General features: G+C 37.1%; 1 protein-coding gene across 2 annotated transcripts in view; it reads right to left on the bottom strand.

Moving 5' to 3' along the window:
- Positions 1-25,816, bottom strand: part of IPO8 (importin 8) — a 73,927-nt gene extending 48,111 nt beyond the window's left edge. The window contains exons 1-10 of one of the 2 annotated variants that reach the window (XM_030804617.1): positions 25,501-25,809; positions 20,479-20,560; positions 15,633-15,728; positions 13,842-13,998; positions 11,214-11,372; positions 10,034-10,190; positions 6,083-6,172; positions 4,253-4,347; positions 3,589-3,673; positions 588-722 (exon numbers count right to left, since the gene is read on the bottom strand). In XM_030804617.1, the coding sequence (XP_030660477.1) occupies positions 588-722; positions 3,589-3,673; positions 4,253-4,347; positions 6,083-6,172; positions 10,034-10,190; positions 11,214-11,372; positions 13,842-13,998; positions 15,633-15,728; positions 20,479-20,560; positions 25,501-25,584 (1,140 nt within the window). In that variant the 5' untranslated portion in view covers positions 25,585-25,809. Of the gene's footprint in view, positions 1-587; positions 723-3,588; positions 3,674-4,252; positions 4,348-6,082; positions 6,173-10,033; positions 10,191-11,213; positions 11,373-13,841; positions 13,999-15,632; positions 15,729-20,478; positions 20,561-25,500 lie in introns of both variants that reach the window. The other variant, XM_030804618.1, reaches the window with a different exon arrangement.
- Positions 25,817-26,682: the final 866 nt, after the last annotated feature.

The raw sequence follows: 26,682 nt of genomic DNA, 5'->3' as shown, positions 1-26,682 counted from the left end.
TAAGTATTTATTTATTAGTGGCCTATAATTTTCCATTCCCATTTGTTCTTTAGCTGAATAACAATGCTGAATTCTACCTTTAGGCAAACAATTGATATAGATATAGAAACAATGATGCAATTGAATTTAACAATCCAAGAAAAGAAATAAAAACCTTGCTCATACCTACAAAATAAAACGGTCACATATCAGTCTTCAATTCCTGCAAAATAACACTACCTTAGTAGGGCCCCGGTTAAGTTTTCAAAATACTTTCTCACAAAATACCTCATTTAATCCTAGCAACTTTTAGATAAGGATAGAAAAACACTATCTGCCTTAATAGAGGAGAAAATGAGGCTTAATGAGATTAAGCAAGGATAAGTGAATCTAGGTCTCCCGACTCATAAAACTTGAAAGCTTCACTTTTCTCAAATGCTTAAATTTCTAAGCCCTTTATATCTGACATAGGACTTCACTCATTAGAAATCATTAATGGTAAAATGTATATATATAAATGTTAAATATAGGATTAGTAATACTAACTTTGTCTAGAAAATCTAATTTAACCAGAGAATAATTTTGGAGAGCTGCTCTCTGACACTAACCTGTATGTGTGGCTTCATCTGCTTCCAGGTTATAGAATGAACCACCCCTTGGTTGAGATAGTTGAATGCTTGCTGGAGAACACGGGGAGCTACATATTCTTTCTGTCTATATTGATCTAAAATTTTTAGTAGTACCTATAAGAAAATAGAAAATACAGAAGAACATAAACGATTATAAGGTTAAAAGGGGGAGGTGGCATTTTTGGCATGACCTAAAATTCAGAATCCATAGAAAAATTAACAGATTTGGGAGAGAAATCAATGTTTTGTAAGAAAGCTCAGATAAACAGCTTTAATTTTTAGACAGGTCCATGTTATATTGAACTAAACGGTGTCTCATTGTAACTTCCAGGCAAAGTCTAAATTTCTATTCCACTGCTAGCTCTTCAAAGTAAGTTAAAACTCCTGTTTAAAAAATTACAATAAGAGGGGCCGGGCACGGTGGCTCAAGCCTGTAATCCCAGCACTTTGGGAGGCCAAGGCGGGCGAATCACGAGGTCAGGAGATTGAGACCATCCTGGCTAACACAGTGAAACTCCATCTCTACTAAAAACACAAAAAAATTGGCCAGGCATGGTGGCGGGTGCCTGTAGTCCCAGCTACTCGGGAAGCTGAGGCAGGAGAATGGCAAGAACCCCGGAGGTGGAGCTTGCAGTGAGCCAAGATCGTGCCACTGCACTCCAGTCCTGGTGATAGAGCGAGACTCTGCCTCAAAAAAAAAAAAAAAAAAAAAAATTACAATAACAGATCTGACTAAATAAACATTAAAAACTTCCATACAACAAGAGACAGCACAAAGATGTTTCTTTATTTCATAAAGACTTTTTCAAATTAGAAAAGTTGTTCAAAAAATAGTATTGGCACAACTGATTAGCCCTCTGAAAAAATTTAAATTAACTCCCTCAACGTCACACCAAAATAAACTTCAGATGGGGAACTATTTTAACAATGACAAAAAATGATAGCACAGGATTCCTTAAAGAAAACGTGGGAGAATTTTCTTATATAATCTCAGATCACAGAAGGTCTTTGTAAACATAACACAACTGAGAAGTTATTTTTTAAAAACTGATTTAAAAAATTATTTGTAAGGAAAGAGCCATGCCAAAGCAGCTCTGACTGGCTCAAGGACCTTTAGGCAACTTTCTTCACTACAGAAAGTTGCCTTCCAATTCCTGGTCTCCAGAGCTCTTCACCATATCAAGCTTATAAGTGAGTTGCTGAATAAATAAAAAGCATTCTTTCAAAATAGGTACAGAAATTATAAATTCAGAATATAGATTTTATTCAAGTTTCCCAAAACTCAGGTTTACCAAATTTGTCAGAAGTCCTGTCATCATGTAGAAATCCCTTCTGTGATGCAAGCTAGAAATGGATGATACTGAACATGATTCTAATACAGATGTGGCTCATACAAAGTAGGGGTGATGGGAGATGGGAAATGGGAGATTCTCTCCCCACACAACAGTGGGGGAGAGAAGAGTCCCCGATAAGAAAACTATTTTTAAGTATCAGGAATATATACCTTAAATAACCATGGTACCAAGAGTTTATAACACAGATATAACGGCATTTTGATATGTGTATACATGTATACTCACACATACATGTTTATGACACTGAAAAAAAATCAACTCACCACACTTCAAGTGGAAATTAACTTTAAGATACTTTAAGGAGTTTAACATTAGTGGACAGCAGTGGAAGGGGCAGAAGACAGCTGACCAGCTTCCTGATTGTCCTGGTTTTATTCACTAATTTTCCCTATAGATTGTCTCACCAGCCAACAAAATAACTTGTGAGAAATTCAACTATATAACTACAGCTTTCCTGAATTGTTGCACTGTACTTTTTAGAAAGCATTCTACTAGGCAAAATGATAATACATAAAAGGAAGTATTCCATCTCAAGACAACAGGTTCTAAGTACTTAACATTATAATGCTGACAATAAAGAGCTATTTAAAAAAAAAGAATCTAGAGCCAGGCACAGTGATTCACACCTGTAATCCCAGCACTTTGGGAATCCAAGTTGGGTGGATCACTTGAGATCAGGAGTTCAAGATCAGCCTGGCCAACATGGTGAAACCCCACCTCTACCCAAAAATATAAAAAATTAGCCAGGTGTGGTGATGTGTGCCTTTAATCCCAGCTATTTGGGAGGCTGAGGCAGGAGAATTGCTTGAACCCTGGAGGCAGAGGTTGCAGTGAGCCGAGATTGTGCCACTGCACTCCAGCCTGGGCAACAGAGCAAGACTCCATCTCAAAAAAAAAAAAAAAAATCTAGAAACACCTTCTACGTCATTAAAGCTTTTCCCTATGTCTAATTAGTCTTTGCTTCCTCAGTATGGTCCTGACACAGCCAGTGGTCAATAATTAGTAAATTTTATTGAAACATAAAAATTGATTTAAATGGCAACACTGATCAACCAATTTTCATGGACCACTTGTCCTTTGTAGCTTTTAAAATTTTTAAACATTATATCAACTTGGATTGTTTCAGGAACTAATTTTCACTATATAGAATGGTTCCCAAACTTCCATAGAAATGTTTAAGTTCTCAGCTAAGAGCCTTGACGTCTAATAAGCTCAACTACTCTTCATATAGACCAATTCATATTATATAAGTCTTCTAAAATAAAAACTTAGAACAAAGAGGTGAAGAAATAAAGATCAAAAAACTCATAAGAGGTCAGAGAATTAATAGAAGAACCCAATCTAATACTGGTGACTGCTACACCACTATCAACTTAAAAGGTTTGAGTCCAGAGTCTAGGATTCAGTTCTGGTGGTGGCTGTCTTGGGACATTTGGTTCTAAAACTAATTGCACTGGAAACTTGGTTTTAAAACTAACTGCACTGTAATAGATTACCAGAACTGTCCTTTCATCCTCTATAAATACGTAATGAATTAGTATGTTTGTAACCTACTTCCAGTAGATAGTAATGACTTTACTTTCAGTAGTAACCATTCTTCTATTTTAAAAGCATAAGTTTATTACCTGCTGAATGCCCACCGCATAGGTTTTCAAAAAGAATTCAGAAAATTCAAAATATTCTTTTGTGACATTTCCTGGGCTTCCATATCTTAAAATACAAAGAGAAAATGTACAAATACCATGAATTTTACAAACAGCATGCTTGCTAATTTAAATATAGTCCCTTATTCAAAGATGGATTCTACTGGGACAGAAAACTAACACTGCCTTTTTTTCCCACAAGCCACAAAATGAAATCAAGATAACCTGTACTTAGACTATGGGCCATACTGTAAAGTTTCAGACAGAAGCTTTCACTTGCTAAACCAAGAGCTCCTAAAGGGTGAATATTCAAAATTAAAATGTTACAACTGACATAGATTTTTTTCAATAAATGCTTTTAAAATTAAATTTGACATTATTACGGAGTTGAGTGACCATGCAGCTTCTTGCATAATTCTTAGATATTACCAATGGGCTGAACAATTTTTTTCCCAAGTTTTTCACAGAAGAATAGAAACGATCCAGAGAAGACCACTCACTTCATTATGATCTCAAAGCCAATGATTAAAATTAAGCTACTTTAAACAGAGTGACTCTTGGCTCTCAGTGGCTCTAAAGGCAAATAATCATATCTGATACTGAGATACTGGCTGTATGATCATCAGTGTAATAAACAGATAATTACCGTTCAAAGAGCCGAGCTACAATATGCAGTGCCCACTTCTTACACTTCCACCATACCAGTTCTGGTCTATCATCCTCATCAATGTGCAGAGTCTCCTAACAGGACAAAATTACCCAGATTAAAGTTCTGCATAATAAAAGGATTTATGTGAATAACAAAGGCAAGATAAATCTTGATATAGGTTAAGTCATATTAAATGTGAAGTTAGATTGCTATACAAATGAAAATTCTTACTTTATAGATTGCTAGGTAGGAATTAAATAAGCAAAGTAAATTTCAACTAACCAACGCTGCTGTTCACGTTTACCTCCTATCTTCAAAAGGCCTAAATAAGTAGAGGACAAAATATAAAACCCCATGGTTCCTTCAGGACACTGAGATGATGAAAGGGTTCTACATTTTTATCTGGGTGATAACACAAGTGTATGTCAAAATTCACTGAACTAGTCATTAAGTTCTATGCATTTATGTATGTAAGTTAAATGTCAAAACACTTTGTCTCACGATATGGACAAGAGAAATAATACTGCACATTTTAAGACAAACTAAAATGTTAATAGATACAAGAACTAATGTGATAAATTAAAGATAGTATTATTGCAGATCAAAATGAAACACCATCTTTTCCCTATCAAATGGAAAAACTTAGAATTAAGTGTGTACCCATAACGGACATTCTCAGTCACTGCTTATTGAAGTGTAACTGAGGGCACACTTTTTTGAAGAGCATTCTGCAAGATTAGTGAAAAGCCTTCCATGTTTCTAGTTTATCCAAAGAATATAATCATATATGTGCACAAAAATTTAAGTATATTCTTAAGAGTTAAAACACTAAAAAATTAAAGCCTAAACATCCAGCAAGTAAAACATTCAACAAAAATGACAGTATAGGCCGGGTGTGGTGGCTCACACCTGTAATCCCAGCACTTTGGGAGGCCGAGGTGGGCGGATCATGAGGTCAGGAGATCGAGACCATCCTGGCCAACACCGTGAAACCCCGTCTCTACTAAAAAAAAAAAAAAAAAAAATTAGTCAGGCGTGGTGGCGAGCACCTGTAGTCCCAGCTACTCAGGAGGCTGAGGCAGGAGGATGGTGTGAACCCAGGAGGCGGAGCTTGCAGTGAGCCAAGATAGTGCCACTGTACTCCAGCCTGGGCGACAGAGAGAGACTGTCTCCAAAAAAAAAAAAAAAAAAAGACAGTATAAAAGCATACATAATTGTAAAAATCTTTGTAAGTTTTAAGTGAAAACTGAATTTCAAAATAGTATCAATAAATACTTCTTTTTTTTTTCTTTTTTGAGATAGGGTCTTGCTCTGTCCCCCAAGCATAGTTTGCTGCTGCCTCAAACTACCCGTGATCCCCCCACCTCAGCTTCCCAAGTAGCTGGCACATGCTACCACATCTAGCTATTTTTCTTTTTTCTTTACATTTTGTAGAGTCAAGGTCCCACTATGTTGCACAGATTGGTCTTGAACTCCTGGCCTCAAGTGATCCTCCCAGCTTGGCCTCCCAAAGTGCTAGGATTACATGTGTGAGACACCATGCCCAGTCAACATATACTACTTTTATAAATTAAATATGTTGTATATAGATGCAGAGGAAAAAAAGACTAGAGAAATAAATATAAAGTTTTAAAAACAGTTTTCATTTTTGGTAGGATTTAAATTGCTTATCTAAGCTTTCTAAAAATGGTATTATGAATTATTTTATTAATTTATTTTATTATAGTAGTAAATTTTTTCAAAGAGCAGCCAGGGATAATGACTCAGTCTATCACGAACATTCCAAACCCGTTTCCCCTGTTTTTCTTGGGAAAAGCTTTTTCTTACAGGAGGAACGGTCCTGTCGATAATAGTTCGGAAGATCTCCATCCATGTTGTCATGGTTTGGTTATTCACTAGCTGAAGAGGCAATGCATACTGGAAAAGAGAAAAAGAACAACATGAACAGTAATTCCTCCCAACCAAAAAAATCAGCAATTTTATCTATATTGTAAGGCTAAAATATATGAAAGGGCTAACATTTGAGAATGAAAATAGCAATCTTGTATAGTTCAACCTAACTTAAAATAGATTTATACGACTATATAGAACTTAAATTTTTAAATTTAGACGACTACCTGCCATGAGTTGTTTCTTGGGTCTACTTTTTAAAAGGAAAAACAAATGAATACCACTGAGGTCTCATTTATTCAGCATGAGATTCTAAGTGAGTGATTTTTAGGACTTACCCCTTTGAGGGTCAAACTTTCCATTTTAACCACCTTGATGAAAATATTTATTTCACTAAACACTCATGAAACATTTTTTTTAATTACTTTCCTCTACACTGTAGCATAATAACTACAGTCCACTTTGTACTACACAGATATATGGCTCACCTCTGCTGTACTGTGAGTTGCAGAAGAGGGATATTGCCTCCACATCCATTCAGTACGCTACATGCTACAGACATAATAAGATAGACAATCTTTGCCCTCATGAAGCTTACACTCTAACTGGAAAAAATATATATAAAGTCATGCACCACATAACAAATGTTTCGGTCAGTGACAGACTGCATATACAACAATGGTCCCATAAGATTAGAACAGAGCTGAAAGATTCTTATCACCTAGTGACATAGTAACCATCTTAAAGTCACAGCACAATGCATTACTCAAATATTTGTGGTGATGCTGGTGCAAACAAACCTACTGCCTTGCCAGTTGTATAAAGTATAGCAATTTTATACAGTACGTAACTGGTAATGACAACTATGCTACTAGTTTATATATTTACTATACAATACTTTTCATCATTAGAGTGTACTCCTTCTACTTTTTTTTTTTTAAGTTATCTAAAACAGCCTCCGGTAGGTCTTTCAGGAGGTATTCCAGAAGGCATTGTTATCATAGATGACAGCTCCATGCATGTTATTGCCCCTGAAATGAAGACACTCCAGCGGGACAGAATACAGAAGTGGAAGACAGTGATACTGATGATCCTGACCCTGCATAGGCCTAAGCTAATGTGTGTGTGTCTTAGTTTTTAACGAAAAAGTTTGAAAAAAAATAAAATTCTAAAATATAAAACCTTTTAAAATATGGATATAAAGAAAATATTTTTGTACAGTTGTACAACATGTTAATATTTTAAACTAAGTGTTAGTACAACAGAGTCAAAAAGTTAAAAATTTTAAAGTCTGGCCAGGTGTGGTGGCTCACGCCTGTAATCCCAGCACTTTGGGAGGCCAAGGCGGGCGGAACACGAGGTCAGGAGTTTGAGACCAGCCTGGCCAACATAATGAAACCCCGTCTCTACTAAAAATACAAAAAATTAGCCAGGCGTGGTGGCAGGCGCCTGTAATCGAGGCTGAGGCAGGAGAATTGCTTGAACCCTGGAGGCGGAGGTGGCAGTGAGCCGAGATTGTGCCACTGCACTCCAGCCCGGGCAACAGAACGAGACTCCATCTCAAAAAAAAAAAAAAAAAATCTAAAGTTTATGAAGTAAAAAAGTTACAGTAAGCTAAGCTAGGGTTAATTTATTATTGCAGATAAATCTTATAAATTTAGTGTAGCCTAAATGTTCAACATTTATAAGCATAGACTAACGTCCTAGGCCTTCACATTCACTCACCACTACCTCACCCACAGCAACTTCCAGTCCTGCAAGTTCCATTCATGGTAAGTACCCTATACAGGAGTGCTTTTTAAAAAATATCTTATACTGTATTTTTAGCATATCTTTTCTATTACTTACCATTGAGTTACAGCTGCTGTCAGTATTTGGTACAGTAACATGTACAGGTTTGCAGCCTGGGAGCAACACACAGCCTAGGTATGTAGTAGGCTATAGCATCTAGGTTTGTGTAAGTACACTCTACAATGTTCACACAGAGACAAAAATTACCTAACAATGCATTTTCTCAGAACGTATCCCCAGAGTTAAGTAACACATGACTGTACATGTACAAAGGTAGGAATAAGAGAAGGTGAGGAGATGAAGGGCTTTATGGGCTATATTAAGAAGTTCCAAATGCACTTTATTCTAAGTGCATTTGGAAGCCATTTGGATTTGATATAGGGAACAGAGGAGACGTAGGCTGAGGGTTAGGCTGAGCTTATGTATAGAATATCCAAGTGTCCTGTACAAATATTATGCTACTTAGACAAGATCTGTTGTATCACATTTTTATTTTATTTGAGGCGGAGTCTCGCTCTGTCACCCAGGCTGCAGTGCAATGGTGCAATCTCAGATCACTGCAACCTCCGCCTCCTGGGTTCGAGTGATTCTCTCACCTCGGCCTCAGGAATAGCTGGAATTAGAGGCACCCGCCATCATTTCTGGCTAATTTTTCTATTTTTCTAGAGATGGGGTTTCACCATGTTGGCCAGGCTGGTCTTGAACCCCAGACCTCAGGTGATCCACCCACTTTGGCTTCCCAACATGCTGGGATTACAGACCTGACCCAACGCACCCGGCTGCTCATACTTTTAAAAACAAAATTGTCTGCTCCTTCTCATATTACCGCTGTTTACTTATGTCAGCATTGTAATAGTGGCTTCTAATGCCTTCTAAATTTCTACTTCCCAGAGGAGAATATTAATGTATTAGTACATAATAGATTACCAAAATGGTTAAAAATGTTGAGGTTTTTCAGGTTTTTAGCAAGTATAGACTGAGAAAAATATGTAGATTCTGTCCTCTTAGCAAACCAATTAGAGGTAGAGGCTTTAGAAAAATTATTTCATCAGCCTTTGTCTTACTTCCCAATTTCTAGCTGTTTCTCCCAATAGAAAAAGGAAGTCTGGCCTCTGAATATTATTTCAAAACAAGTGAGAGAACATATTTTCCTAGTATTCTAGTTTCTTCTCTTCTCACATTTGCCTCCCTCCCCTTTCTCTTTCCCTGCAAAAAGGCTGCTCTGGGGGGGAAAAAAAATCTGCCTCAGACTATCCCTATTAAAAGTTTAAAAGATGAAGCTTTAATAAAAATATAATTTTTATTAAAGTAAAATATTTTGAAACAGTTTAAGTATCTAAGTCAATAAAAAGCCAAGGATGGATCCAAACTATCTTGGTTTTTAAGCTCAAAAAAACCATCCTCTTCTCATGACAAATTCAACTAGAAAGCATGTAATAGAGTTTAATTCATTCATCAAACAGTTAAGACTGAAAACAATTATTCTTCCTCCAATCAGACCTAAATAATTTACCCAAGTCTTTCAAGGATTTGATGTTAAATATTTTTATATTTCAAACATATTCCATCTTTATCTTCTAATTTCTTTCTGGATTCCCATGTTGGTATCCCTTATAGCATTCAGATTTTTTTTTTCTTTAGGCAGTATTTTAAACCAAGGAAAATGAGCCCTAAATCTTCTGTTAGCTTTGAGTCAAATGCAAAGAAACTACCATCAATATGATTTCCCAATAGAAGAGGGACTCTCTTCTTCTTTTCCTTCTTCTTCTCATGTAATCGTAACTAATCTATAGGCAGGAATGCTACAGAACAGATAAGTCGAGTAATCAGGTTTTAGGGCAGGTAGGTTTACCTACCCTGGTTCTGCTTTACCCATGATTTCAGACACTGGAGTGAAAAGCACATAGGGGCAGATATGCCATTGAGACAATCTTGGGCAATTAATTTCTGTGAACCTGTTCCTCATAAGCATTTTTTAAAGACATATATGGGATAACACAAAATAATTTTTAATAATAAGTGACACTTATTGAGCACTTCCCATGTGTCAGGCAGAAATACAGGACTCCATATTTGTTTTCTGCAATAGAAACCTACCTGAACAAGTGCATAAAAGATTTTCAGAATTTGTTTCTGCAGTAATACAGAATAATAGGAGGAATCAGGAAGGAGCTGCACAATTTGTTGCTGAATACGAGGCAGGAATATCTGCATTGCTATTATAAGAGGTTCTCTCTCTTCTGCTTTCTTATATCTACATGAGCAAAGACAAAAACAGAAAAGTAATTTTTCCCACCCAAAGAACCATCAACAATAAATTACAAAATATTTTTTAAATACATAAAACTAAGAAAACCAAATTATTAACATTGACTTGTAGTTTGTTTGAATTGCTAGAATTAGGTTGAAAAGAAATTTAAAATAACACATCCTGTTTTAGGCACAACACCTAAAATCTTTCTGGAAAGATTTAGACTAGTTTAAAACAATCCGAGACCATTTTGCAGTTTTCCTACATGAATGTTTCTAATATTTAAATTAATTTTCATCCAGTCAAAATTCTTACTATAAAATATAAGTTGCTATGCTATTTTAAATAGACAAACTATATAAAAAATAATATGCAGGGAATTTTTTTTATTATATTACCCTGAATTGAGCAGTTAAAATAGTTTAAAATTTAGGTGCTCTTAGATCGCTTTAATTGCCATAAATCTAAAATATGTTCTATAAATTCCATAAGTAGAGTAGGAACTAGTCAGTTTAAAAGAAGAACTACAGGACTTTATATGCACATGTAGCAATCTTCCTAGAAACCAGAAAGCAATACTATTAAGTGTGATATTAGTCCTCTACCTAGCCAAGCTGCTTTTATGGAAAAGAATGTCATTAGCGAAGAAATGTTAACATTTTCTATCTTGCATCCAAAAAAGTAAATGTTTTGGTTTACTTAATATACTCCCTAGAAGACAAATATTAAGATATCTCTATATCAGAGTTTCCAAGGAAAGCTGTTAATAAATGGTACTGTGCAACTAACAAGTTTGAGAAGTGCTTCATATTATATCACTGTCTCAGAGGTTAGCAATATCCATCAGCACATTAAAGTTTCTTTCAATAACTGTAGCAAATAAACACATTTAAGCATGTTTAACCCAACATTTCCCAAACTAATCTGATAACCTGTGCAGAACATCCACAACAGACCACTCTTTGCAACTAAATTATTTCTAAGTTCTACAAGGCTGCTTTCTTCAGCCAATGGAAACCAACTTACTCATACGTCTTCACCAGTTGATAGAGGCATAATAAACTGCCAAGCCAACTTGCACTGCTCTGTGATTGCAAGTAATAGTCTATCTTGTCCACCACTGCTGGCCAGTGACCAGGAAAATCATGTTTTATGATGGCACGGAGACACATTGTTAATTGGACTCTACAAGGTAGGGAAGAAAAGTCCAAAATCTAAGTAGTTATAAATACTATGTTTCAAAGACCTCTAATATTTTACATAAAAGTTTGTTATCTTCTATTTACCTGTATTATATACTTATATATGTGGGGTAGGGGGAAAAGACATATCTAAAAAACATCCTCAGTGGCTCAACTTGTTGAAAATAAACAAAATGGGTGAGTTTCTAAAACAAATGAAACCTTTCAAACTATCTTATCCTAAGTACAGTTTAAAAAAATTTTTTAAACAGTTTAAAATTTTCAAAAAACTCCAATGAATCTACCTCCGCTTTGTAAAATTTCCCAGCTTATTATATCTCATATTTTGGTTATCATATCCTAAATGGGGAAAAAAATAACACTTCAAACAGACAAACCGAGTCTAAAGATGGTACAAGTAAGTAAAAAGAAGGCCTACATAATTGTGGGAAGCTTCTCTATGGGCCAAAACCTTGAACTCATCCATTATCAATTAAAACCCAACACCGTATGTTGAATCTATCGAAAGCAGTCTGAGATACTAATTTTTGTACCCCGAGTATAAGAAGGAAACATGTATTAGCAAGGCAATTCCTGAAGAGGAGAGCTAAGAGCTATTTCCAAAGAAATAAATGAAAAAGGCAACAGAAGAGACATAAAACAGAAAAAGAAAATATTCCTTTAATAAAACCACAAAGGTAAATGCTAAAATAAGTTATCTGATAACATAGATCAGTAATCATTTCCTCAATGAGATTTCAACTTTAACTGGAACTGAAAAGAAAATAGGGGGAAAAATTTCTTTTCTACAAACCATCAATTCAATGTTATCACCAAATATGACCTTACATGACATTTTCAAATGGTTAGAAAACAAACCTGGCAAAATTAGGATTCCACAGTGCAACTAAAAAAAAATAAAACATTTTCAGTTGAACAACCAGTAACTCAGATTCACTTAAAATGGTAAAATTAAACAAAATGATGCCTTTTCTTCACATTATCAAATCTATTTGAAAAATCCCTTTGTAATACTCAAACTTTGAGAATAGGTGGAAGAAATTTCAACAATGATTATAGTTAAGCCTTAAGAACATAAAAGGAGCAAAGCCACAGAGAACTATCCCATAATAAAGATAAAAGATCTCCTTTAGTGCCAGTAGTAGCTGCTCCTTTAAACAATAAATGTCATATTTGTATACAATAAAACTGAAGCTTTTCATTTTTTAAAATTTCATCTTCAGGTTGATTCTCCCAGTCCTTTTTCATTCCAAGCAAAGGATGGTTATGAAAGGCCACCCTTCATGCATTACTGTGTGGAACCACTCGAAGATTAAGGGAGATCTGAAAATTTAAGATTTTGAAAATAAATGGATACATGATGGTACCACAGGGGTATCAGTCCCATGACTGGCATTTGGGCAACCAATGAGAATAACGGTGATTTTTTTTTTTTTTTAACCAGTATACCTATTTTCTCCTCTTAACAAATTAATTGCTCTAAGAGTTCAATGTTTGTTCTCCTTCCTGTTACCCGTCATACTTCCTTCCTTTTCCACTGCTTATGTCATGATGGCTATTAGACACTCAGGGCTAACGTTATATTCAACCTCTTGACATTAAAAAATTTCATTCCTCTACCTCTGTTTTCACCTATTTGTCCCTCCATTTTCAAAAGATACCTCATTACTATCTTGTATGTTGAAAAGAATTTGTTTGTCCTATTTTAAGATTGCAAAATTTTTATGACTCTATAGCTGCTCTGTCCAACAGAGCAGCTGCTAGTTACATATGCACACTTCAAATGAATCAAAAGTAAATGGAATTAAAAATTCAGTTCCTCAGTTAACACTAGCAACATTTCAAGTGCTCAACAGTCATTGATGCCATGTGGCTAATATTAGATAGCACTGACACAGAACACTGTCACTACAGAAAGTTCTGAGGGACACTACTGCTCTACAGCATCTAATCTATGACTGTGAAAAACTGCTTCTAGTTTATACCTACACTATCCTGTCTTATCTGAAGGAAAACATGCTCAATTCATAAATGTGAATAAAAATACAGGGAAAGATTAAGATAGGTGGTAGGTAAAAATTCCCAGAATCAATCTCTCTGTATCAAAGAAAAGAAAAGCAAGTAGTAAAAAAACTCTAGAGATCATTATTAAGAATAAAGGTCATTTAAGTAGCAAGACTTACACAATTGTTTTGGTTAAGTATGTTTTTTTTAAATCTTACCTCTTTTTGTGGCAACATATGGCAACAAAATCTTTTCCAAAATATCTTGAGGCAAAGAATTACAAATGCAAAGACCACTAAGTAAAATAATATTCTTTGAGTGTCCCTCTTTATTACTTTACCTCTTTAGAAAAAGAAACATGAGGTCGAGGATTAGATCCAACAGCACCTACCCTCAGATCTAAGCATTTCATGCTTTCTAGTAATCATAAAGATATAGCACCACATACCTCACTAAATCTGGAGACCGAATTATTCCTTCCACAATGTTATCACGTATTTGCTGGCGATCGTTTTCATGAATGTTGAATGGAAATATTGCTTCTCCTGGTGGAGGTTCTCGATCTGGCCAGTACTGTGTCACCATGTTCTTCAGATAAATGGCAGCTGAGTTTGAGAAAAAATGCTCATGTAGCAGTACCAAAAAGGATGGCTTTAATTCAGCCTTACAGAGCATTAAAGTCTAAACCCTTCAATGTTAAACATGAAACCCAGCAAAAATGGATACTCTTACAGGTATAAACAGCCAAATCAGGAAGGCAAAGTGGATAAGAATTTAAAGGTTTCACTTCAGCTAGTCTAAGCAGAAAACATTTCATTAAGTCAAGACCCAGAGCTTACAGGACAAGAAAATTATCTAGAAATCATGCATAGTAAACATACTTTGAGATCATAAAATCATACTTTTCGCAATGCCTAATTCTGAGGTGACAACAGGTAAAGTTCTACTTTCCTTCATGAAGATGGCTTTTTTTGTTTTTTTGTTTTCCCACTGGCTACTATCAAACACTAGCATTTTGGAGTATCTCTTCTTTTTATAGTACTGGTAATTTTCATCCAACCTTTTTGAAATATTTACTACTTGTAAATAGCCGTCAAAAAATTTTGGAAAAAAGCTCAGGAAATTTTTATATGTTCACATCTATCAAAATACATAATCTGATTTTGTTCTATTCTTTTTTAATCGTTTTCAACGTTTAACAAAAGGTTTCTGAAAGAAACAGGCTGACATATTGCTATAGCATTTTAAGAAGGAATGTGAAGCTTTTCTTCTTTTTTCTTTTTCTTTTTTTTTTTGAGACAGAGTCTTTCTCTGTCATCCAGGCTAGAGTGCAGTGGCAAGATCTTGGCTCACTGCAACCTCTGCCTCCCGGGTTCAAACGATTATCCTGCCTCAGCCTCCCAAGTACCTGGGATTATAGGCGTGTGCCACCACACCCAGCTAATTTTTGTATTTTTCGTTAGAAAAGATTTCACCATGTTGGCCAGGCTGGTCTTGAACACCTGACCTCAGGTGATCTGCCTGCCTCGGCCTCCCAAAGTGCTGGGATTACAGGTGTGAGCCACTGCACCTGGCCAGAATGTAAAGCTTTCTAACCATCCCAGTTGAACAGTGAATGTAAGTAAATACTTATAATGTCGTGTGTGTGTGTGTAAAGAATAAAGATACGTGATTTGCAAAGCAGCATAACTTTCTTCCCTTAAGCTTCTCTTCTTTCCCCACCCAACTCTTTCTTCACCCAACTTTTAACATATAACTAAATTCATGACCCGGTGCAGTGACTCACACCTATAATCCCAGCACTTTGGTAGGCCGAGGCGGGCGGATCACCTGAGGTCAGGAGTTCAAGACCACCCTGGCCAACATGGTGAAACCCTGTCTCTACTAAAAATACAAAAATTAGGCCAGGCACTGTGGCTCACGCCTGTAATCCCAGCACTTTGGGAGGCCGAGACGGGTGGATCACGAGGTCAGGAAATCGAGACCATCCCGGCTAACACGGTGAAACCCCGTCTCTACTAAAAATACAAAAAATTAGCCAGGCGCAGTGGCGGGCGCCTGGAGTCCCAGCTACTCGGGAGGCTGAGGCAGGAGAATGGCGTGAACCCGGGAGGCGGAGCTTGCAGTGAGCCGAGGCTGCGCCACTGCACTCCAGCCTGGGTGAAAGAGCGAGATTCCATCTCAAAAAAAAAAAAAAAAAAAAAAAATACAAAAATTAGCCAAGCATGATGGCAGGTACCTGTAATTCCAGCAAATTTCTTGAACCCAGAAGGCGGAGGTTGCAGTGAGCTGAAATCATGCCACAGCACTGCAGCCAGGGCAACAGAGCAAGACTCTGACAAAAAAAAACAAAACAAAACAAAAAAAAAAACAAAACAAAAAACTAAATTGGGTAGTCAAAGCACTATACCATAAAGAATACACCAATACATTCTGCATTAGCTAAAACATAAAAGAAATTTAGTGAAATTATGAACTTGACATCTGGTAAGCTCCTCTTTCATTAGTTTTGAGTAGCTAAAGTTCTGAAAAACTGTTCCATCTATGATTTCAATTTATTTGGGTGAAAACAAAAATTATATAAAGGGGGATGTGTGTTAGGGTTTTCTTTTTTCCCTTACTTGTTTTTAATTCAGACCACAGAGGCTCTAGCCCGATATGTTTTATCGGGTATAGTCATTATATTACGTAACAGTGACTGGCAAAGAGTACACATTCAATAAAAATGTATAGGCTATTCAAAAAATAATGAACAAATGATCTAAGGATATGAACCAACCTGTCAGCAGTTCAGACTGATTTCACAGGATTTAGGGGTTTTTTGAGACAGGGTCTCACTCTATCCCCCAGGCTGGAGTACAGGGGCACAATCACAGCTCACTGCAGCCTCCACCTCCAGGGCTTAGGTGATCCTCCCACCTCAGTCTCTCAAGTAGTTGGGAATACAGGCGTGCACCGCCACACCAGTTAATTTTTTGTATTTTTGTAGAGACAGGGTTTCGACATACTGCCCAGGCTGGTCTTGAACTCCTGGGCTCAAGTGATCCACCCACCTCAGCCTCCCAAAGTGCTGGGATTACAGGCATGAACGCCCAGCCTGATTTCACAGGATCAATCTTTGCAAAAAGAAAAATCAACTATATTATTCACAAAATCATTTTGATCCCTATAGAACTAGTCTTGAAAACAAAGAAAAGCAACCTTTAGACAGTAAAAATACAGACATGGTAAAATCATGGACTTATTTATGATTTAGTCATTAAATACTATTAACATTAATTTTATAACTGAAAAGTTATAATTTAAAAATTATGGTGCATCAAACAAGACAGCTTTAAAAAAGGCACACTAATTTGTATATGCCTAAATAAATGTACAATGAGGTAAAATAAAATTGAAAATATATTAAAAAGAAAATTTTAATTACTATGATGGATAATTATGGATTACTAAGGATAAAGGAAAAATACCAAAGATAACTGTTACCATATCAACCAATAATCTAAAAACCTCCCTTTAATCTTTTAATTCAAGTACCTAAATACAAACCATTTGTCAGAACTAAGAAACAAAGGACTAATATCATCTTAATCCAATTCATAAAGGAAATATTAAATTTACTGTATCTGTCTGGGTGTCTTAGAGCATCCTTGTATTTTAATAAGAGATTAAATAGAGCAGAAAATTTACAAATGGCACTTAAATTTAGGATAGTTATAATGTAGAATTTTATAAATGTATTTCAGATTCTATCATAGAAATGGCTGCTCTAAGATAGTTTTCCTACAAAATCCACTCACCATTTTAAGCATCATAAGTTGAAATTAACTTTCTGAAACACACACACACTTTTCTCCTTCAGCACCATGAATCGTCACTTAAGCTCTGGACCCAGAGACACAACTACAGAATTCAACTGGGTTTCATAACCTCAAAGTGGAGAAAGTACTGTTATCTCAGTGAGCAGAATGTCATGCTTTTGAGTTGATGTTTCTAAGTCTTGCTGTTTTTCATTGTAATTTTGTAGCCCTTCTCTCCCTTATTACTCTGTGAAAGGCTAGATTAGACAACAAATGTGTCAATTATATCGAAATAATATTAAATAGATTCTGAGTACAAGCTACAAAGCTTTCTACAAATAAAATGCATGAATGTTAATAAAAGCTTCTTAAAGTGCTTCTGGACTGATCAGAGGCATCTTTCTGTTTATTTTTAGGTTCTGCACTCTGCAATGCTGAGGTCAATCCCTTAACAAATAACCTCTAAACAAATAACCACAGAATGAATTGTTATATCTTCTCCCTGTCCATCCTTTGGAAATATAAACAAAAAGAAAGAACAAGGAGCAGGCAAACAGAGAAATCAAAAACCATGCTATTTTTTTAAATGACAGTCCCACATCTGTCACGACTGATGACCTCTTCAGGTCTCATACCTCTCAACCACCACTTTTAAATCCAAACTACTCTCTCCTTCTCATAGCAACTCCAAAATGCACTGAAGAAAGTACATTTCTGAGCCTAAATTTACATATATTAGAGAAATTTTACTAAAGAGTCTCTTCTCTTCAGAGGTAAGGAGTAAAAACTTAGAAACAAAAGTGATTTGAAATTCTGGATCATAACTATTCTAAATTTAAGATAGGCTTCCTTCACCGTACATGATAATATTAATAATGCTATTATGCTTATCAACACCTCAAAAGAAAAGCAGCAGACCAAACATTCAAATTTTTTTGTTTTGCTTGGCAATATCAAAGTACTTCATTTTTTCCTGTTTCTTGAAAACTCACAGTAAGGGAAGAAAGGACATTCACCAGTGAGCACGCTTGGCGGTAGCAAGAACACTTTAGATTGCCCACAAGCAAAAGAGAAAAAGTATTTTGCAGATGTATTTCCACTTAACATTAGCATAATTTTTTTTTACAGCTTTATACAGGCTTTCTTTTAAAGCAAAAATCACAACATTCTTTTTTAAGTGTCATGCTAAAGATAAATTATCTGTCTAGGTGTCTTGGAGCATCCTTGTATTTTATTAATAGATTAAACAGCAGAAAATTTATAAATACCACTTAAATTTAGGTTATAATGTAGAATTTTATAAATGTATTTCAGATTCTGTGATAAAAATGGCTGCTCTAAGAAGATTGTCCTAATAAGTTAGGAAATAATCACCAAGATAAACTTTATCTTGTAGTTAACAGATTTGAAATCTAAATTATGAAAAAACAAATTATGAAGAAAAAAATGCCTTTCAATGCTGTTTACATTTTACATCAAAACTTCATTAAGTTGTACAGAGTTGGTGAGGATTTGGGGAACCTAGCATTCTAATGCACTGTTGGTAGAAAATGTAAGCAAAAGCAACTTAGTGAGAAGATTCTAAATTCTAAATGTCATAAATATCCATTAGCCAAGCATTTCTCCTTGTTATAACTTATTCTATAAAAACACTCCCACAAGTACCTAGATACATATCCAACGACACTCATTTAGCATTGCTTCTATCAACAATGAAAAAAAGACAATAAGCAAAATGTCCATCAATATCAAATTGTTTAAGTAAACCATGGTAATTCTTACATAAAGAAATACTGCACAGCTGTTATAAAGAATGAAGTATCTATATGCACTGACTTGGAGCGATCTTCAAGGGTACATGGTTAAATGAAAAAAAGGAAACTGTAAAATAGCATGTGTAATATAAACAAAAGAATTGGAGAGCCATGCATCAAAGCTGATGGCAGTCATCTTTGGGTGTATTAAGAACAATGTAAGATATAAACTGTGTTTTTCTAATGTTTCTATGTCATTAAAGGAAGACATTAATGTAAAAACTTTTAAGATCTTTTAAAATGTTATTTCTTAAATGCTTCATAGGAACTTTACAATGGCCCTATAAACACTTAGGTTTTTAAAATAGGTTCCATTCAACAAAACGTTATTCCGGAACAGCCCTATTTTATAAAACAAAGATGAAACTAGTGTGAATTATGGTTTCAAAAATTTACACAGATGTCTTGTAAACCTTATAAAAGCAAAAAATAATTCCAACATCAGTGTTGTTCCATAGGATTTTCTTTTTTATCTTAACCACAAAGGGATCTTTTAGGAAATCATACATAGTGTTATAAATCTTCCCAAAGCTTAATATTTCTTTATCTTTTTACTCTATCTTCAAATAAAATTAAACACTTTCATCAGCACGTAGATTATGATCCCATTTCTATGAAACTGTTCATCTATCCTTCTACGTGAACACATGGAAAGGCTAATGTTCACCTAACGTTAATGATGTCATTTCTGAGTAATGATGGCCATTTCTGAGTGATGAATGTTGGGTAATTTTACTTCCTTCTTTGTATTCTTCTAAATTGTCCAAATTACTTACGTGTACATGTCACTTACATAACAAGTCTTTTTAAATATTTATTTTTAATTAGCTATTGTCGTTTACCTCCTTTAGCTTTTATTATCTTTTGAAAACTCATGATACTCGAAGGCTCTAATTTTTAACCTTCTGGGCTCTAATGACCAGTCCATAAAAAAAAAAAGATAAAAGAACAACGTACAACATCATGAAACGATGTAAGATCCCACAGACTTAAAAAGCAAGTGTCATGTTTAAAACATAGTCCTGCTCCGCAGTCACCTGGGTTAGGAACATCTGTGCAACACATTACCTCCATGATTTGCCACGTAACAGAGCTCGAATTCACATATATAAATTCATGGTCTTAATCTACGGGCCCAAAGGCTAGGCTACCAGAAATCATAAAACGTTAGAAAGATTAGCTATTAAAATTGAGAAAGCTAACAAAAATAAGGGCAAAGTTACAGAGGCAAGGAATTGGTGGGTAAAAGGGAGAAGAGGAAAAAAAAAGAGCTAGAAGATATTTGAGAGCTCAGTATCTACCTCTAAATTTATGGGGGAAAAGAAAGTGAGTTTTTAAGTCACTAGAAATACTTCATGAGTGCTAGTGCTTCCGAATTTTTCAATAAATTACAGATATGTAAAATGAAAATAAAACTCTCATTCTACTCTCACCTATAAATAAATGTATAAAGGACAAAAAACCAACTCACCTGCCTGTCGTACTGGGAATTCCACATGGTCAGAGACTATAATCCGAAGTAAACTGGGGGCAAAATTGATAATCTTGTAGGACTGAAATTACAAAGAAATGTTTTATAAAATAGGGCAATATAAGTCAGTAGCTTATAAGTTAGCACCGGTTACTGAATACATTACTGTCCAAATAAAAGAAAAACTTTTAAACTGAGACAAACCCCTCAAGGCAAAATGAAGATTACTAAAATACTTCAAGTCAAAAAATTTTCCTGAGCAGAAACTGATGAATAAAAGAATATGAACATTGTTATGATTTTTTTAACATATTGTGAGAATGGTCTCCAGAAGTAGTATACCAATTTACACTCCCAACAGCTGCATATGATAGTGTCCATCTATCTAATACAAGTATCATCATTCCTTTGAAACTTTAAAATTTTATTAATGTTTTAAGTTGCATTTTCTCTATTACTAAGGAGGTTGGATGTTTTCCTCTTTGTTGGCTGTTTTTTCTACAAATTCCTTACTCCCTTTATCCTTTTGTAAATGGAGTATTTGCTTTATTCTTAATAAATTCTAACAGCTATTTATGAATTTAAAATCTCAATCTTGTATTTGACCTATACATGGCAAGTATTTCTTCCTACATTATTTGTGCTTCAATTTTGTTTATGGTATTTTTGACAAACAGAAAACAAAAAAAACAAAGGCTACAGGAAATCGGAGACCCAACAGAGCAAAACAGAGAAGATAATGTGACATAGCTGAGCACGAGCAATGGAGAGAAGCCAGTCCAGATTGGAACAGTGTGACTCATGAGACGGGGTTGAGCGCGCCGTCATCACCAGCTGCCCGCTACTGCTGTACTATCTTTTACACTTAATGCCTAAGTGAGCCTGTGGGGATGAAGCTCCTGCTCTGCCCTGTGGCCTGGGTCACTTCACCCCACAGGTGTGCTCTACTTTGATCTGCTCCTGAGTTTGGCGATGGGGACCTTCAAAGCAAAAAAAAATACAGAGCATCCACTTCTTCTGATCACGTTATATCCAGATGTACGGTACCTGGACTACATTACAGTCCTGTCACATTCCAGAGTCCACATATGCCTTTGTCCACTGACATTCATTTGAAAAGACTCAAATTCCAGTGAGGCCAAACCAGACAATGACCCAGAGAGTCTGTTCAGCTCACCCCTCTCCTCAGAGCCTGGATCTGTGGGGGCATCCCTTTCAATACACAGCTAGGTTTGGGCATATTATTCATTTTTTAAAATTAAAATAGCATCTATGAAGTACATGTTTGATTAAAACAATAATTTGGGGACAACTGGCATTTTAAAAGTATTAATCCTTTTCATCCAAGAAGACTGTGCTTTCCAAATCTTTCTATATCCTTCAAAAAATTTAGAATTATAATTTTCTTCCTTTCATCCTGTGTAGTCTTCAGATCTCAAATCTGTAGCATGTAAATTCTTTTTTATCCATAATTGAAACCATCAGAATTTTAAAGCAGTTTCTAAGAAAACAGATTTGTTCTAACAACAGTTGATAGGAGGCAAAATTAACACAGATTCACCCAGCCTTCACCTTCTACATATGCATTATAACTCATGTTTATAACTTTGTAAATACTGAAAGATCTTGTCATGAATCAAAGATTAAAACATCTATATAGTTTATTCTAATCACAAAAAAACTGACTTCCGTTATTTGTTTGAAAATCTTATTCCACACATACAAAATAACCTTTACACTTAAATAAATGCTACTTATTTGAAAGTAATATACCTATTGAAGAGACTACTTTTATGTCAACACTGTTGCCATTGTACACATTTTGAAACTCCCCTTTTTGCAACTGTTTGCCATTTTAAAAAATTTCAGAAAACTTGTCTACTTTCAGCATTGATTCATTCTATGTTAACTTGGCCAGCTAAAACATTCAGAGATAAAGTCAGATATATTTTCATACTACTTTACTCAGAAATAGTTACTCAATTTCTTTGTGCCTCTTCAGGCTTCGAGTTTCTAAAAAATAAATAAGACTAACTTCTCAATGATTTCCTGAGGATATTTTGTATCTGTGAAGTTTTCTGCAAATGAGCAGTTTGCTTAACTAAATTCTGCATTTATGAGAACTCATAAAGCAAAAAACTGATGTCTCCTCCCATCCGGACTCACAGCTCCGCTGCATTAACCTTTCTAGTCCTCCAGCATGCCAAGTCGAGGGCCTTTTCTGAACCGTTGTTCCTCTCTCAGCTCTTTGCCTGGCCCATTCCTTCACAACATCCAACTCTCTACTCAATGCCATTCTTCAGAGAATGGCTACACATCCTAACACTCTTGCTCGGGCTTTACTCTCTACAGCACTTATGACCTGAAGTTATATTAGTTACTTGTCTGTATCCTCAGCTCCATGGGAACAAACTTATACCAATATCTGCAATATATTAACTCAATAAATATATCTGTGCTATTTATATAAACAAATTATCTTAATAAAGGGTAATGAAAATGGCATGTACACATGCATGGAAAGCAGAGATTCCAAAGCTCGGCAATGCAAGTAAAAACTTATTTCCCTACCGAGGCCATGTGAAGGATAATTTATTAAAAGACGACACCTTTCTGGATGAATTACTTAAGCAAGGTACCTACCCATTCCTATTCCTCTATGCTGCCACTAATGGGACTTCAGGTCTATAGAAAATGAGGAAGATGTATAGGGCTCACTCAATATCCTGAGATAAAACTACAAATACATTTTCCCATAGAAACAATATCACAAATAGCAGTCAGAAAACTAGTCACTAGTAACAGAAAAATGCTGGCCTGAAAAAAATATATAGCTCCAAATGAGAATTTATCCATTGGAACATAGGCTATGGTGCAGAAGCGGCTTATTTTTCTAAACGGCAATTGACAGATCCATCAGTATACAGCCAGAAGCTGCTCCCATTCCCTATGCAGAACGTACTTGCTAAGGGGAGACCTAGACTAAAGTCAAAGAGGTGGGCCATAACCACTTATGGTGATTTACCCACCCATTTATCCAACGAAGTCGGATGTTACAGTGGTGACAAAGGACAAGCATGCAAAACCCATCATCATAAGCATGTTTTACTACACGGTTAGGTGACATTATATTTGTTCTACTTACAGCCGATTCAAAAAACCTTAAAGCATTTCACTATGCTTTATATAAAATATAAATGCTAAATGAGTGGTATAGCAATTAGCTATCTTTAGAAATTGCTGGGGAAATCACGGTCTGTGATGAGGTGGGACCCTATGGGGCAGGGCAGAGTGACGACGGAATGGATTTGGATTGAACTACCATCAAGAGTCTACGGCCATACCACCCTGACCGTGCCTGCTTTTGTCTGAAATACCATGGGAAAAAAAATAGGATTGGGTCTTAAATGTCTCCTAGTTCTGCAGGCTTTCTCATGTACTTTTTCCACTTCTATAACATCAACTGTACTTATATACTGATGAATCAGAAAGAAATGAAGGTTAGGTGAAGGGCAGGGAAGTGTAACCTGATATCAAAGGAACACCTGGCCTCATTGTGAGACGGGGGTCATAAACAGGCCAACTCCCCTGTTCATACTAGTAGACTGCAAATTCAGCTCCTGTTTTGTTCTTCCTAACTAACCCCTGGATTACTATACTTCCAGCCAGCCAACATACAGTACTTTTACTCTGCAAAGCCTGGGACAGGTACTGACTTTAACTTCCCCCTATTCTAAGTGACAGTCCACTTCTTTTTCAGGCACCAATACATTATCTTTGGGCATTAGTTCAACCCAACCTCCTCTCCACTGGCAGTTTTCACGCTCACTTTTATCTCTGGAGAATCCTGTATTTATATCTACTCCAAACTCCACCTAGATTTCCTATTAAAATAATCCCTTTCAAAGATTCCCAACACGCAGCTGCTTTTTAAAGTCAATTCCAACAGAAACATTTACTTAGGACAGTCACACTTTAGTCACACTTCGGGAGGCACAGAATCACCTGGGGGAGCTAGTGAAAATACAACTGGCCCCACCCCCAGTTTCTGATTCGTTAAGTCTGGACTGAAGCCCCGTAATTTGCATAATTTGCAAATTCTCAGGTGATGCTGAAGCTCCAGGTCCTGGGCAAGGCTTTGAGAACCACTGATTTTGGAATATTTACATTTTACAGGTTATCACAACCTAAAACAGCTGTTGCTCCATCCCAGTGGTAGCTGTTAATCCCTACTTTTTAGTAAGAGGTCTGTGATTCTTAAGTACCGGTAGGGAAAAAGAAATAAGGTAGAGTTTGGGATCATTAAAATTTTGAAGTGTGGGGGTAATGCTGGAAAGACGTCAAGGCTAATTAGGAAGAACAGGAGACGGAGAAAAAAAGAGAAGTCTTACACATTTTAGCATTTATAAGAAATTTCTCCAAACACATCTTACTTTGATGTGTCTTAGATAAAGCAGTATCACCTTGAAAACTGCCTATTCTTCCCAGAGCACTCTCCCAACAGCACTGCCCAGCGCTCCGCAAAACTCGGCCAATCCATGTCAAAACAGTCCTGCCAACCCGACAGGAGGAGGCGGTGGGCAGCGTGCTCCACAGCAACACCTAAGAAGGGCTAGGTCTGGAGAAAAGCTGAACTCACATTTGAATTTTAAGTAAAATTCCCACCTGCTCCCCAAGTCCGCGTACTTAAGGAAAAGAAATCACACCCTGAAAACACTAGCACAGGTTGCAAAAAATGCTTCTTGCGGACCAACTGGGCTGAACAAACTGCACTGGAGAAAGACGACGACACGGAAAGGTGCAAAGGTGGCCAACAGGTGCGCGAGCTGCTGCTCGGCAAAGATCCTGGGAGCCCAGCTCCACTGGACCCGGGAGCAGTGGGGGCAGAGAGCGGGACCAGCCGTGAGGCGTCAGCCCCAGCCCGGTGGGGGTGAGGACGAGGGGCGCCGGGGAGGGGGAGCCCAGCCAGCCGGCAGGGGCGCCCCTTCGGCGGAAGAGGGTCGCCGAAGGCCCTCTCCTCACCTGGTTGAGCTCGTTCTCGGCTGCAATCCGCAACTTCGGGTCGATGGTGCCCTTCAGCGCCTGGATGATCCGGTTGAGGTCCATCTCCCCGGGTGGGGGCTCCGCGGCCCCCGGAACAGTAGGCCGGACTGCAGCTTTAGTTTTCTTTTGACCCTCTCAGCCTCCTCTTCCGCGACCCCTGGATTACCTCACACCCCACCCCCCGCCACCGTCGCCACCTGCGGCCACTTGCTGCGCCACTCTGACTCCGCGCCCCCTGTCCTCCCTTTTTCCCCCCCACAACTCGCTCTCCATTCACCCTTTTACGACAGCCAGTGGGAGGCGGGAGAAGGAAGAAGAGGAAGCAGAGCTTCCTTTACGGCGGCCTCTTCCCCCGGGCGTGAGGCTATGATCGCCTCCTGTTGGCGGCCGCCATGGTGCTGTACGGAAAGCGGCCTAGGCTTCTTTCCTGGAAAGGAACCTGCGCTCCCGAACTCAGGCAGACGGCCGCCATGCTTCCGTACGGTAAACAGCCTCCAGCCTCTTCCCAGGTGAGGAAACTTGAGCTGGCCGGGAGTCTGCTTACAGCTGCTTCCAAATTAAGCATATCTGGATGGTGTGACACTTTTTGTTAGTGCGAGAACTGTATGGGCATCGCAACTGGGCCTGTTCCAAGATAGACTTGTTGGGACCTTCAAATCATGTACTTTACAGGAAGACAGGGTTCCTCCGTGTGTGGGAGTCATCGTTCATTCATTTATTCGCTTTCACTGAACATTTGTTAAACATACATTTTTGAACCGGAGTACTAGGATTTTTAGGTACCACATTATAACAAGATGAATTCCATGCAAGTTAATGTGAAGGAATTCACAACCTGATAGATGAGACAAATATAAACAAAAAAATATTTACAGTGTAGAAATGATAGGGGAGTGCTGGGAAGGGAAGAGCGTGGTCCCTTTAAATGATAGGGATGGGCGAAGTGAAGTGCTGGGTAGAGGAGTGTGTGGTCCCTTGCTAGGGCTCCACGCCCACCGACCTAAGTGAGGACTGGCACTCCTGCCTTCCAGCCCAAATGTAGCATTTCCCAAGACCACCCTGGCCTGCCACTCCCCCATACTGTGCCTATGAAAACCCCAGACCCTAGCAGGCAGGCACACAGGCAGCCAGACGTCCAGAGGAGCGTAAGGGTGGAAGAAG

This window comes from Nomascus leucogenys, chromosome 23 (assembly GCF_006542625.1).
Source record: "Nomascus leucogenys isolate Asia chromosome 23, Asia_NLE_v1, whole genome shotgun sequence".
In the NCBI taxonomy this organism is placed as follows: Eukaryota; Metazoa; Chordata; class Mammalia; order Primates; family Hylobatidae; genus Nomascus; species Nomascus leucogenys.
The sequence above is the reverse complement of the archived record's forward strand: the minus strand, read 5'-3'. Positions and strand labels throughout refer to the sequence as shown.